This window comes from Rhinopithecus bieti, unplaced genomic scaffold (genome assembly GCF_001698545.2).
Source record: "Rhinopithecus bieti isolate Rb0 unplaced genomic scaffold, ASM169854v2 scaffold_4666, whole genome shotgun sequence".
NCBI lineage: Eukaryota > Metazoa > Chordata > Mammalia > Primates > Cercopithecidae > Rhinopithecus > Rhinopithecus bieti.
In genome coordinates this window covers 1045635-1059646 of record NW_016804530.1, presented here as the reverse complement: position 1 = coordinate 1059646, position 14012 = coordinate 1045635, and the positions used below count along the sequence as shown (strand labels likewise).

General features: G+C 53.2%; 1 protein-coding gene across 1 annotated transcript; it reads right to left on the bottom strand.

Moving 5' to 3' along the window:
- Window positions 1-280: 280 nt before the first annotated feature.
- PLA2G3 (phospholipase A2 group III) lies at window positions 281-5519 on the bottom strand. The gene is made up of 7 exons (XM_017868939.1): window positions 4881-5519; window positions 3718-3850; window positions 3328-3462; window positions 2761-3044; window positions 1961-2093; window positions 1736-1852; window positions 281-986 (listed from the first exon to the last, which is right to left on the bottom strand). The coding sequence occupies exons 1-7, from the start codon at window positions 5392-5394 to the stop codon at window positions 782-784; spliced, it is 1521 nt and encodes a 506-aa protein (XP_017724428.1). The 5' UTR covers window positions 5395-5519; the 3' UTR covers window positions 281-781.
- Between the last annotated feature and the right edge of the window lie 8493 nt (window positions 5520-14012).

The following is a 14012-nucleotide window of genomic DNA, read 5'->3' as shown; positions in this document are numbered from 1 at the left end:
TCAAGATCAGACAACAAACCATAGTTCAGCCAGGTGTCGCGGGGAGGAAATACTTACTAAGTGCTAAGCACTGTATATGTATTGGTTCACTTAGTCCTCAACAACCCTATGAGGTAGATCCTGTGTAGAGACCCCCTTTTTTCAGGGGAGGAAACTAAGGCTTTGAGTGCAAGAGGGAGGTCCTTTGCTCAAGGGCATGGAGGAGATTTGAAATTAGGTTTAGGGCTGGGCCAGGAAGGGTGTAGCAGCTGTTAAAAGAAGGGGCCCCCCGAGAGGAGGGAGCTGAAAGCCCTCTCCAACACCCACCCCGATTCTGGATTCAGATACAGACATTTCTGTGACATCCTAACTTCCCACCTGCTACCCCAGGCCACAGCACCCAGGCACTGGGGCTCCCCTGGGCAGGTTTTTGAGGCATGTATTATTTTTGCAACATGGACATACATGTACCTCCTCCTGGTAGTGCCTGGGGCTGCTGCAATAAGTTACCATTTCCCCATTCCCATCTGTATGGGAACTTCATATTGCAGCAGTTACCAAAGCCTAGGGCATCAGAATGAGCTTCCTGAACACCACATCCAGGCATAGAAGAGTTATGTCATAATGTGCTCCAGCGTTTGGGCCTTGAGATCCCCCCATTCAGCCTCTTGATTGTCCACAACAGCCTCTGCCATGCTTCAGTCTAACCTATGGAGGGAAGGCTGAGATTCCCAGCGCCTGGCAAAGCCATGGGCAAGGTCCAGGCTGGTACCCAGGAAAGCTGAAACTGAGGTCACTGGCTTCAGGATTTCTGCTGCCCGTCGGGTCTCCTGGCTGCCTGGGTTAGCTGCAGGCACTGGTTGTAGAATGACACGGGGCCTCTCGGGGGCTCTGAAGGCCATGCCTGCCTCTCGTCTGTGCCTTTATGCTGGAGCTGCCGTAGCCTCTGCTGAAGCCTCCGCAAGTGCCAGGCTGACACCTTGATGGCCCTGGGGTCTCTGGAACAGCTGTAAGGAGAGAAAAGTGGGGCAGATGATCAGGGCTGACAAGGATCCCACCCTACTTTGCAGACGGGGGGCTGAGGCCCAGAGAGAGAGAGGGCTGGGGCCAGAGTCACCAGCAAGGCAGAAAGGGGTGGGTTTCACGGAGAAAGGGTGTAATAAACCACACTGGTACCTGGAGGCCTGGGATCTGCCACTAGCTGGCTGTGGAAACCTGAGCAAGAAGCCTGTTTCCTCATCTATGAAATAGGAAAGTTAAGAAGGAGCTGGCTTTGAGAATCAGAATCCAAATGAAAGCAGGGCACAGTGGCTCACGCCTGTAATCCCAGCACTTTAGGAGGCTGAGGTGGGAGGATCGCTTGAGTCCAGGAGTTCAAGGCTAAATGAGATTGTGGATTAGGAGTGAGTTAAGTACACATTTTGCTGTGTGCCAGGCAGGGATTGACCTACGTGCATCCTGCCATTTCCTTGGTTCCTACGACCATTTTACAGACAAAGACGTGGAAACTTGGAAAGGTGAACCAATTGCCAAGGTCACGTGGGAATCAAATGACATAGCCCAGATGCGACCCATAGAGGCCAACTGCAGCGCTGGACCTAGGGCAGCAGGGGGTAGAGGAATGAGGCTATGGATGGGAGCTCAGAGGTCTCCCGATCCCTTCCCCTACCCCCTTGGCCCAAACACCCAAAGTGGGTATAGGCAACCCACCCCTTGAGAAAAGCCCCCCATCCCTCCTGGCTCTGACATCACTTACTCTTTGCCTTCCACACAGTCCAGTGGAGGGGCCAGCTTGAAGCAGGTTGTGCCCAGCAGCTCCCAAAGCATGTTGGTAACCTCGGATGGGCTGTGGAGCCTCAGGAAGCGTGCCAGACTGAGAACAGAGGCAGGCTCAGGCCGGGGTAGGGCCTTGCCAGCCAGGGGCCCCTTCCCATGCCTGGCAGCAGGCAGCCCACCCCACAGGGGTTCAAAGGGGCCTCACCGGCGTGTGCAGTTGCAGTGGAAGAGGGGCTCTTGGGCGCTGTTGAGCAGCTGGAACTTGATTTCCTGGGGTCCAATCTGGTGCTCACACTGGTCCAGGTGGCGGCAGAAGCTGCGGCAGACCCGGCGGGCACCTGAGAGGTGGGTGTGGTGTTGATGGGAGCCCAGTCCACCAGGGAGGCCCCACCAATGCCTGCGCCATCCAGGAGAAACGCCAGCACGTGTGCTCAGTCACACACACAGCCTCCTTCCATTTCATGCCTTCTGAGAGTCTCTGTGCCCTCAATGTGCTGCCCTTGTGGGAGTGCCTCCCTAACGCCAAGTCCCCAAACAGTAGTACTGCCATGGGGGATGCCCAGAATGCTGATGTTAGTCAAGAAAGGCTTCCAGGAGGCAGAGGCTGCTAAACTGAGGCTGGGAGAGAAGAGGAGGAGAGGAGGAACAGCATGTGCAAAGGCCTCGTGGTAGGAGAGAGCCTGGTGCTTTTGAGGAACTAAGTGAAGTTTGTGAAACTAAAGTTTTGACTGGGGGTAGGGTCTGCGAGGCCAAGGCTTGAGGGCCTCTGGTGTCGGGACATCATTGGCCAAGATAAGGAGGAGTGGTAGTGGGTGCACAGTGGGGCGTGATGTAGTCACATTTTTGGATTATGAAAATCCAGTGCTGCAGTGCGATTTGATGGGAAAGGTTGGGAGATCCCAGGAGGAAACTGGGGCAGGAAAAGAGGCAACACATGGCCACCCCCAAACAGAGGCAGGAATACCCCTCAAGTCAGGAACCCCCAAAGTTAGGTTCTGAGCTCACCCTGAGGTTTTAGGCCACCCTGTGGGCCCTGGAGGCCTGTGGGGGCCATATCAAGCCTGGGAGAGACCATAGGGTCCTGGAGGACTGTGGTGTTGGCTTTGCTGGGGCACTTGGACCCTTTCTGCTGTGGTGGCCACTTCTGAAGGTGCTGCTTCTGTCGAGGCTTGGGAGGGGCTGGGCTCTGGGAGCTGGGAGTTGGGGAGGTGGCCCAGGAGCTCCAGGAGGCATTGTAGAAGGTCCTGGGCTGAAGGCGAGCGAGGGGCACTGTGCCATACGTCCTACACCTGGGGGGTGGCAGTTGGTGGCAATTGGTGACTAGAAATCCCCCCTCCCAGAAGCTCCCAGGGTCGTCTCCACGGAGACCAATCCTCTGCCGGTCCTATCCCCCATCCCACTGAGTTGTGGGGGACACCCAAGAAGGGTCTGCATCCCAGGCCCTCAGGAGCGGACATACAGGATGGGACATCATTCCCTGGAAGACAGACAGATGGATAGGTCTCCCTCACCAGGTTTGGAGCCTGGGATCCCTCTCTGTCTGGAAAGGGACTCAAGGGGGTGGCCACGTACCCGCCCCACCAGTACCACGCCACACACGCCTCCTGCTCCTCCAGCACAAAGCAGGGGATCTCCAGCACGTTGAAGAAGGCCACACCCACGATGTCGGAGATGGAGTCGCGCTGGTTCTGCAGGCATTGCTGGAACCTGCCCAGAGCAGATACTCAGGACCCTGGGGCATGGAGGGCTGTCTGACTCCTTCCCCAGCCCACCCTGCCACTACCAGCTGGGTGGTTTGGGGTCCAAGCGTCCCTTCTCTCTGGCCTCAGCTTTCCTACCTGCACTGTGGGGTCCAAGCTGGCTGACCTTTAAGATCCTCTGCAATCCCAATGTCTGGTTACCCAGGAACTGGGTAACTCTGCCCTGTCCCTGTGCTCTGGGCCCTCACTGCCTGCCACCAACCTGGTATCACAGTCACAGTGGGAGATGGTGTGGAATCGGTAGTTTCGGATGCCATAGTTGTACTGCAAGGGTGAGATGTTCTGTGGGCAGCGGTCATGTTCCCGGCAACAGAGATCAGGTCCCTGGAAGACCCCTGCAGGGAGGGGAGGGGGCACCAGCTCAGCAGGGTCCTAAGCATCATGCACCAGCTATGCTCCCCTGGTAGCAAGAGGGTAGAGACCTGGTTCTCACCCCAGCCCTGACACAACTGCCATGGAGGTCCTCAGACCAGTCACTCTCCCTTCTGTGGGACTCTCAGAGTTTCAAAGTTGGAAAACAGAACCCAAGCTGCAGCCCCTGTTGGGCAACTCTAAATGCCAGGCAGCCCACCCATAAATACATGGAAAGGTCTTCCTCAGGGGAATTGGAGTCTGCCTCCAGAGTTCCCAAGCCCGCGCCCCAAATAAAATCCAAAATTATGAATGTGTGGATGATGGAATGGCAAACAGGCAGGGTGCAACCTTTCTCATTGGCACAAGGAGGTGTTGCCAGGATGCCAACCTGCTCTGACTCAGGTGCCAAGTCCTCCCCCAACCCTGCACACAAACGCACAGACATCTGTACTGAGAGTGTAAGAAATTTGTCTATGTTTATTACCATCTAAGCAATAGCACTCTTTAATAAGCATTTCCCACATGCCTGGCACTTCCCATATCCAGGCTCACAGCCAGCCCTGAAAGGGAGGTATTACCTTCACAGGTGAGGAAATAGGCTCAGAGAGGGGAAGTGACTTGCTCAGCTTGTATGTGCTGTGTTGGGATTTGAAGCCAGGCCTTTGGTCTCAGCATCCATTCCACTGGGAACCCCGTGCCCACGAAGCCTCCTCCGGGGTAATGGCTTTTTGGCTCAGTTGAGCCTGGATGCTCCCCCAGCCTGCCCAGTCCCTCGGATGGTATTTAATGAGGACTCCCAGGTTTGAATAAGATCTTCCCCAACCATGACTTCATTTAAGCACCCCATGAGGAGATTTGTGATTACCCTCACTTTATAGATAAGGAAATTGGGGTTCACCATGGTCAAGTCACTCTCCCACGGGCACACAGCCTGGGAGAGTAAGGGCTAGGGCTAAAGAAACCTTGCTTCCCTGATCAGAACCCCCAGCCCACACACCCCTTATGGCTCACCCAGCTCTGAGGAGTTCCCAGCAGAGTCTCCAACTCCACACCACAGTGTGCCAGGCATGGTCCATCCTCTCTTCCCTCGCTGGTGCCCTCCACCAGGGACTCCACTCTGCCCTGCTGCTCGCTTCCTCCTAGCCCCTGCTGGACTCTCCTCAGGCCCTCGGCATGCCTCCCACTGACTCGGAAGAGTGGCCAGTGCTCTCTGCAGCTCAGGTCCAGGGGCATGGGTGAAGAAGCTCCGGGCAATGTCATGAGAACAGAGGGCACCGTAGGCTGCGGTGAGCTCCGGCTCATCCTCCCAGCTACATGCCTGCAGCCTCCTATGCGCATCCCAGCGGGCATGGATCAGGGCCAGTCCCTGAGCATCCTTGGCCAGGAAGCTCAGGGACCCCAGTGGGTTGCCAGGGACGGGCTTGGTCAAGTGGCAGGAGGTCCTGTACCAGTGGAGGGCAGGGGAGCCCCCCAGGGCCACCCCCAGGAAGCCCAGCATCCCGAACAGCCCTTCCAGAACCCCCATTCTGCACTGGCCCAGTCCAGTCAGACAAAGCCCCTGGGATGCCTGCCCTTGGTGGCCCCACGAGGCGGCAGCTGAGCGGTGGAACGGAAGCGGAGCCCAGCAGGCCCGGTGCAGCAGGACCAATGAATGGAGCTGTGGGAGGAAGAGGAAAGAGGCTGGAGTATGGGGTGATCTTGGGCTTGTAACCGAATCCACCGGCCGGGCAGGATGCTGATTGGCTGAGGAGTGCACTTGCCGGGGCCCACGCCCCCATTCTGCCTGCCCTTCCCAGCACCATCCAGTCACCTGCTGCCAGCCCTGCCTGGATGGGGACTGTGGGAGCCAAAGCCTTAAGCTGTGGGATGGGGACCAGGTAGGGGCTTTCGCATCTCCTTGAAGGGAAGGAAAAGGGTTCAGGAGCTTGGGGGAGTCCCCTAGAACCCACCCTTGTCACCCTTGCCACTGTTGTGGCTGCCACACCCACCTCCATCAGGCTGGCAGGGGGCCATGGGCCTCTGCCAGGGCTGGGTGAAGGAGGTAAGGGCAGGGCTGGGGCTCTGAAGCTACCACTCTGGGAGCTCCCAAGGCTTCTGGGAAAGGGAGTGCCACCTGAGGTGCTCCCCTGCCACATCCTAGTTGTTAGAAAGGCATACTCAGGGGACAGGGCCCCAGGGCTCCCCACTTCCTAGGACTCCAAGCACAGGCCTAGCCTTGCAGCAACCCTCCTGGTCTGATAACTGGGGGAGACATAGCGGGAACAGGCCTTGAGAGCCACATAGGGCAGGGCTGATGCTCTGGATTTGAAGGAACTATGGTCCCCAGAGTGGCAGAGAGTGGCCCACGGTATATGTCTGTGGCCACCTCCATTGCTGACCACCTGGGGGACACAGCAGGCATCATGTGTGCCTCATGAGACAAGAGTCTCTCCATCAGGAAGGGGCTATACCCAGGGCTTGTTCCTGGGTCCCAAAGCCCAGCTTCCAACCGTCTAGTAAGGCCAGGGTGCTTACACCCATAGTGCAGATGAAGAAACTGAGGTGCAGTGAGGTGGGAAAACCTCAGGTGACAGGCTTCAGCTGAGGAGGGCTTAGAGGATGGGAGTGTAGCTCTTGGGGGTCTGGCTGGGAGTCAAGGCTGGCCAGGACAGTGACTTGTCTGTCATCTATCTGCCCATTAGCCTGCTGCTTCTCCAACCTCCCCCTGCCCCAGGTTCCATCTGAGACTCTTCCAGGGGATGAGCCCCAGTGAGGTAAAGCCAGGGGCAGAGCTGGGGAAGGGGAGCTCACTGTGTGGCAGAGGTGGAAGGGGGCTGCAGGATTGGCAGGTCCATCTCTGTAGCTTCAGAACCAGCCTGGGCCTGTGGCTCAAAGGGTCTAGCTAGGAACAATGAAGAGAAGGGAAAGAGGGTAGGGGTAGTCCAGGGGCCAAGCCCCTTCTCCCCAAAGGCTGAGAAACGGGGTGTGGAGCACAGCGAGTGGTGGCAGAGAAGGTAGACTTAGGATCCCCGAGGGTAAGGATGTAGCTGAACAAAGGTGAGTCCCTCTGCGAAGAGTTCTGACGTTTGAAAATCCATCATGCTGAGACCTCCTCCCATCATAGGAACTGCCACCCACCTCTGCCCCCGTTTCCACATTGCCGAGCCCTTCCCTGCCCATCACCTGGGGAAGCTGGGAGGTGTGACACCAGGAGCCCAGCTTTCGAGGTCATACAGATCCAGCTTGGGTTTCTGCACTGACCCTAGGCTTGGAAATCTTAACTTCTCTGAGTCTTAGTTTCCTCATCTGTATCATGGGTATAATCACAGTAGTCACTTCACAGGATGTTAGGTTAGATTCCCAGCACAGTTCCTGGCACCCAAAATACCATCACTAAAGCCTCAGGATACCCCTGGCCAGGAAGCCATTTACTCAGGAGAAAGCAAGTCCCAAGATTTTGGAGCCACAGCATCTGTGATATCTGAGAGCTCGGGCTAGATGGCAACTGTGGGAAGAGTGGCCAGGACTCCACCTGCCTGGGTCACTCCAGGCTTGTCCCTGTCCCTTTCTGGGACTCAGTTTCCCCCTCTGTACAGTGAGAAGTACAGTGGAGTTGACCTTTGAGGTCTCTTCCAGTCTGGGTCCCAAAGAGCAGCAGGCTGGAGCTTGCCCAGGCCTTGAGGGAAAGTGTCAACTGATCTTTCTGTCCAGACTCCACCCAGAGACATGTCAGTCAGCCACAGGACAGGCTCAGAATCCTGCCTCCCACCTGGTGTCCCTCAGAGGCCCCGGAGCAGAGGGCCCAGACCAGCAAGACAGGAAGGCCTGGGTCCTGCAGAGGGAAGGGGGTCTGAGGCTTTTCTCTGGCTCTCCACCTGTCTGCGTGGGGCAGGGTGCAGTAGGAGCCAATGGGGAATAGGGGTGGGGGTTCATGAGAGAAGGAGGGGTCCTGCCTTCCAGGAAGCCTCCCGGCTTCCTCCCTGTGTGATCGTCTATCCCTGTCTCTCGCCATCCGTCCCCACACGCATTGTCTCCTTTTTGGCTTCTCTCCCATCCCTCTCTTGGTCTCTTTCTCTCTCTGGCTTTGATTCTCATTTTTTTCTACCTCCTCCAAGTCTGTTCTCTCCATGTTTCTGTCTCCCTCTCTAACTCTCCATCTGATTTTCTCTCCATTTTTTTCTGTCTCTCTCTCCTCTGTCTCTCTTTACAGTTTTTCATCGTCCCATTCTGCTTCATTCTCCCTCTCCTTTCTCTCTCTCTGTGCCTTCTTACCTCCCTATTTCTCTTTCTCATGTTTCTGCCCTTCCATCTCTATGAGTATCTCTGTGCTTCTCTCTCTCTCCCTCTTTACCTCTTTTTCCCATTGCTTTTTTTTTTTTTTTTCTTCTGAGACAGAGTCATGTTCTGTCACCCAGGCTGGGGTGTTAGGGCACAATCTCGGCTCACTGCAACCTCTGCCTCCTGGGTTCAAGCGATTCTCCTGCCTCAGCCTCCCAAGTAGCTGGGACTACAGGCGCCTGCCACCACACCTGGATAATTTTTGTACTTTTAGTAGAGATGGAGTTTCACCATGTTGGCCAGGCTGGTCTTGAACTCCTGACTTTGTGATCCACCCGCCTTGGCCTCCCAAAGTGCTGGGATTACAGGCATGAGCCACCGCACCCAGTCTTTCACATTGCTTTCTTAATTTCTCTCTTTCCCTCCCTCATTTCCTCCCCCGTCTCTCAGTTTTCCTCTTTCTGTTTCACTGTCTTTTGGTTTCTCTCCTTTTTTCCCCTCACCGCCTCTCTAGCTCTCATTTCCTTCCTCTCTGTCTCTCATTTTTTCCCCTGTCCTTTGTCTTCCTCTCTGTGTGTCCGTGTGTCTGTGTCTGAGTCTCTCTCCCTCTCTCCTTCTGTGTTTCCACCTCTCTCTCTCTCTTAATTCTTCTCTCTTCTTCCTTTCTCTGCTCTATCCCCTCCACACCGTGACCCCAGGCCCAGGAACACAGAGGGCAAACCCCCTAACCCCATGTGCCCTGCCCTTTCCCATTCATGTTTTCCCAGACATGACTTCACCTGAAGCTCACTACCCCGCCCCTCCCTGGAGAGACAGGCAGGGTGGGGCTTCTCATCCCATAGTTGAGAGGTGTGGAGTAAGGCCCAAGAAGAGGAGTGGCTCACCCAGCAGATCCAGAGAGAAGCCAGCTTCGACTTCCCCTGGCGTGTGGGGAGGGCCTCTCTGGGGCCTGGGAGACTCTTGGCTCTCCCACAGCCTCCCAGCCTCAGGCCTTCTTTCCCCAGTGGCCTGAAGGGTGCCTTCCCTCTGCCCCATTGAGCTGGCACTCCCAGCCTTACCCAGGGGCCTCTCTGTGGCTCTCTATGCCAGGAGAATGGGGCGGGCAGTGCCTAGCTCCAGAGTATTCTGTGTCCATTCAAAAACAAGTAGTTACTGAGTCTACTATGTACCAGGCACAGGTTGAGACTCCGGACACAGCCTGTGAAAGAGAGACTAAGGGAGAGGGAAGAGAGCAGTCAGAAGGGGTGGAGAGGGAACTCATGCCCTGGGGAACTGGGATCTGGCAGCCACAGAGAGGGGCCAGGGCCTGGGTGTCAGCTGGGTCCTCTAGGAAACTGCTGCCAAGCTAGAATTAGAGGTGCAAGAGATTTATCAGAGGAAATGTCTATGAAAGATAAAGGGGGAAGAAGCAGGACTGGGCAGGGAAAGCCTTCCGACTGTGTTTCAGATCTGACATCTATAGGAAGAGAGGGGAAGGCGGGTTGGTTGAGAAGAGCCTCATGTTGCAGTGCCACTCTGAAAAAGTCTCAGCCAGCCAACAGGGAGCTCTGGTGCAAAGACTGCCTGTAGAAGAGTCACAGTTGGGCAGAAATGGCCACGCCCTAGTGTCCCAGCTGTGACCAGACTTTGGCTGGGGGGCTTCCCAGGAAGACACTGGCTTCTGCTCTGCAGATCCTGATGGTGCTGCGACTGGAGGTTGTTAGAAGACTGCTGCCACATCTGGGAAAGTACCCACCCATTTGCTGGGGCAGTCCCCGCTTCAGACCAGGAGAGGAAACCCAGTAAGACAGACAGAGTCAGGCATCTGGGGAGGAAGCCCAGAAGGCAGTCTTCTTCCAGGAGATCCTAGGGTTATGGAGTACAAATCTATGGCTATAGGACCATGCCTGTAAGATTTCCAGGTAGTTCAGCCCCTAGCATACCTGCCATCGACGAAGCCCAGCCCTAAGTATGAGGGAACAAAGAATGAGACGCAACTTGTGTCTAAAACTAAACATCTCAGTAGATGGGAAGAAACACATTATTCAATTCAATAGCATATTAAACTAGAATAAAAGAGAGACAGAGAGAGATGGGGACAATACAGAAATCATTCTAGGTCACAGAGCAACATTAGAAGCTGTGGTGAAAAAGATGTGCAGAAATTCTTTGATACTCCTCCTTTCAAACGGTGGAGCCTAATTCCCCTACCTTGAGTATGAGCTATATTTAGTGACTTGCTTCTAACAAATAAAATGTGGTGAAGTGAGGTAACTTCTGAGACTAAGTCATAACAGACATTGTACCTGACTTCTTCCTCTTCTTCCTGGATGACTCACTCTGTGGAAGCCAGCTGACATGTCACAAAGACATTCAAGCAGAACCAGGTGTGGTGGCTCACACCTGTAATCCCGACACTTTGGGAGGCTGAGGCAGGAGGATTGCTTGAGGCCAGGAGTTTGAAACCAGCCTGACTAACATGGCAAAACCCTGTCTCAAAAAAAAAAAAAACAAAACAAAACAACGAAAGAAAACAATTAGCTGGGCATAGTGGCACACACCTGTTGTCTAGCTATTTGGGAGGCTGAGATGGGAGGATTGCTTGTGCCCTGGAGGTTAAAGCTCCAGTGAACCATGATTGTACCACTGCACTCCAACTGCAACAGAGTTGCAGGATCTCACTGCCTCAAAAGCAAGGCAAAAGAAAAACAAAACAAAACAAAACAAAAAACAAAAAGGACATTCAAGCAGCCCTATGAAGATGCCCATGTGGTGAGGGAGGAATTGAGGCTGTTAACATCCCTGTGAGTGAGCCACTTGGAAGCAGACCCTTAAGCCCCAGTCAAGCCTTCAGATAAGTACAGCCCCATCTGACATTTTTTTGGTAACAGAACTTTTGAGATGCAATTCACATACCATACAATGCATCCATTTAAAGTATACAGTTCAATGTTTTTTAGTATATCCATAGTTGTGCAACCATCACGACTATCTAATTCCAGAACATTTTCATCATCTCAAAAAGAAATCCTGTAAGTCACTCTGCCTTCCTCTCTCCCCCCATCCCCTATAAACCACTAATCTACTTTATGTCTCTATAGAGCTGCATATTCTATACATTTCATATCTAAAGAAGTGTACCATGTGTGGTCTTTTGTGATTGCCACTTTTCATTTAGCATAATGTTTCCAAGGTTCATCTGTGGTTGTAGCATCTATTTGTACTTCGTTCCTTTTTATAACTGGATAATTTTCCATTGTATGGATGTACCACATTTTGTTTATCCATTCATCAGCTGGTGGACATTTGGGTTGTTTCCACTTTTTGGCTGTTACGAATAATGCTACTATGAACATTCATGTACAAGTTTTTGGACATATGATTTTAATTTTATTTTTGTTTTTTTGAGATGGAGTCTTGCTCTGTCACCCAGGCTGGAGTGCAGTGGCACGATCTCGGCTCACTGCAACCTCCACCTCCCAAGTTCAAGCAATTCTCCTGCCTCAGCCTCCCGAGTAGCCGGGATTACAGGCGTGTGCCACCATGCCCGACTAATTTTTGTATTTTTAGTAGAGATGGAGTTTGCTCTGTTGCCCAGGCTGGAGTGCAGTGGCACAATCTCAGCTCACTGCAACCTCCACCTCCTGGGTTTAAGCGATTCTCTTGCCTCAGCCTCCTGAGTAGCTTGGATTACAGGCTCCCGCCACCATGCGCACCTAATTTTTGTATTTTTAGTAGAGGTGGGTTTTCACCGTGTTGGCCAGGCTGGTCTTGAACTCCTGACCTCAAGTGATCTGCCTGCCTTGGCCTCCCGAAGTGCGGGGATTACAAGGATGAGCCACCGCGCCTAGCTGCAATTATTTTTCCAGTTACCTGAAATTCTAATTTAACTGCACATCCTGTGTTTTTATTTACTATATCTGGTAACCCTGCCCAGTAGGAGTGAAGTGAAGACACCCAGGGACTCTTCACCTCATTTCACAATGGAGGCCCTAGGAGGAGATCACATTTGCCCAAAACTCTGCGACACATCCACTTTTTTGTTCTACACAAGGCCCCTTGGCTGAGGTTTAAACCTGGGCTGTTTGTGTTGGCTCTAACTCAGAGAACTTAGCTTACATCCCTTCCTTCCCTCTTGGGGCTGGCCTGGGCCTTGGGGCCCTAGTCTCTGGGAGTCTAACTCACAAGATAGAATGAAGAGGGTGGGTGGACAAGGAGCATTAAAGGAGGATCAAGAGGCTCAGCAGGAGATCTAACTACAGAATGTGACTCCTGGTAGACTAATAATGCCACTTCCATTTCTACAGCCAAAGACTCAAGTTCTCAAGCAATTTTTTATCTGTGAATTTGCCCAGTGTCGATGGCAGAGGGGAAATGGAGCTAGGGCTAGTCTCCGAGCCTCCTGAAACCCAGGGCTTTCCTTGCTGCTCTGGGGTCTGGAGAAGAGGGTTAGGAGAGAGGCCCTCTGATGCCAGACCAGGGAAATGGAAATAGGAAGGCTTGTGGAAAAGCAGGGTGGGTACTGCCCGAAGCCCCCTGGAGTTTGGACCAGCCTCTGCTGTCACCTAGTGGACACCCTGTGCCAGTACCTCTTTGAGACTCCTGAACAAGGCTGCCTTTGCCCCTTTCCTGGTCCGTTGTGCCTGCCCGCCAAGTCCTTCTTGGCCAGGCCCTATCCCCTCTGAGTTGCTATATGACCCTGAACAAACCCTTTTCTTCTTTGGTTCTCAATTTTATATCTTGGAACAGGGGTTCTCCAAACGGTAGCAGGCCCAATCTTTCTAAAACACAAACATAGCCAGGTCTCTCCACTGTCTATATCTGTCTTCTGACCTCTCTGGCCCTCATGTTGAAGCCTCGTGGGTGCTGCAGGATCTGAGCCCAGCTGACCTCACCTACTCCCCACATCTCTGTTCTGAACACACAGAACTACATTAATATCCTCAATTAACACACTCTCTAAGAGCCTTTGTACATGCGGCTCCCTTTGCCTAAAACACTTTTCCCCCTCCTTTACCTGGCTTGTTTTTACTCATCCTTGAGATGTTGGCTTAGTCATCCTGAAACCACCTTTGCAAAAACTGTAACTGAGGAAATCATGACAGTGAAAGAGATCAGACCTAACCAGCTCCATCCTGCTTCTAACCTTTAAGCTGTCCTTGTTCATTCCTGGGCATGAGCCAAACTAATTTTGGGAAGGAATTCAGTTAATCGTTTGACTCTGAAACAAAATTGGTAATAGCACTTTTCCAAAAAGACCCCTTTCTTGCCTGGTGGGGACCAGTCTGTTTTTCCAAGACTAACAGATGAGCTACAAGATTAGAAATTACAGTTTAGGGTCATGCAGCCTCTGGCTCCAAGAGTCTGAACCTCCCCAAATTGCTCCTGGGGATAACATCACTATTGTAAAACCTAAGAGCAGTGCTTGAGGTATTTTGCAGACCCTGAAGCGGATGGATCAGCTGACACCACCCAGACCGGTAATGTGGCTCACCCAGTTCTGCCATCCCATCCAGGAACAGTAGACAGCAAGAAAACTCCCTTCGGCCCCTGTGATTCTGTCTCCAACCTGACCAATCAGCATTCCCCACTTCCCAAGCCTCTACAAATTATCTTCAAAAACTCTGATCCCCAAATGCTCTGGGAGACTAATTTGACTGACAATAAAACTCGGATCTCCTCCACAGCCGGCTCTGTGTGAATCACTCTTTCCCTGTTCCAATTCCCCTGTCTTGATAAATCGGCTCTGTCTAGGCAGCAGGCAAGGTGAATTTGTTGGGGGGTTACAATCTCATCCAGGAAGCCCTCGCCCCCACCCCCACCCCTAAGTCCCCACACAAGGATGGGCGAGCATGCCTTAGGTCTCCACTGAGGGCTGGTTGTGGGTTCAAGAGGGCATATGATTCT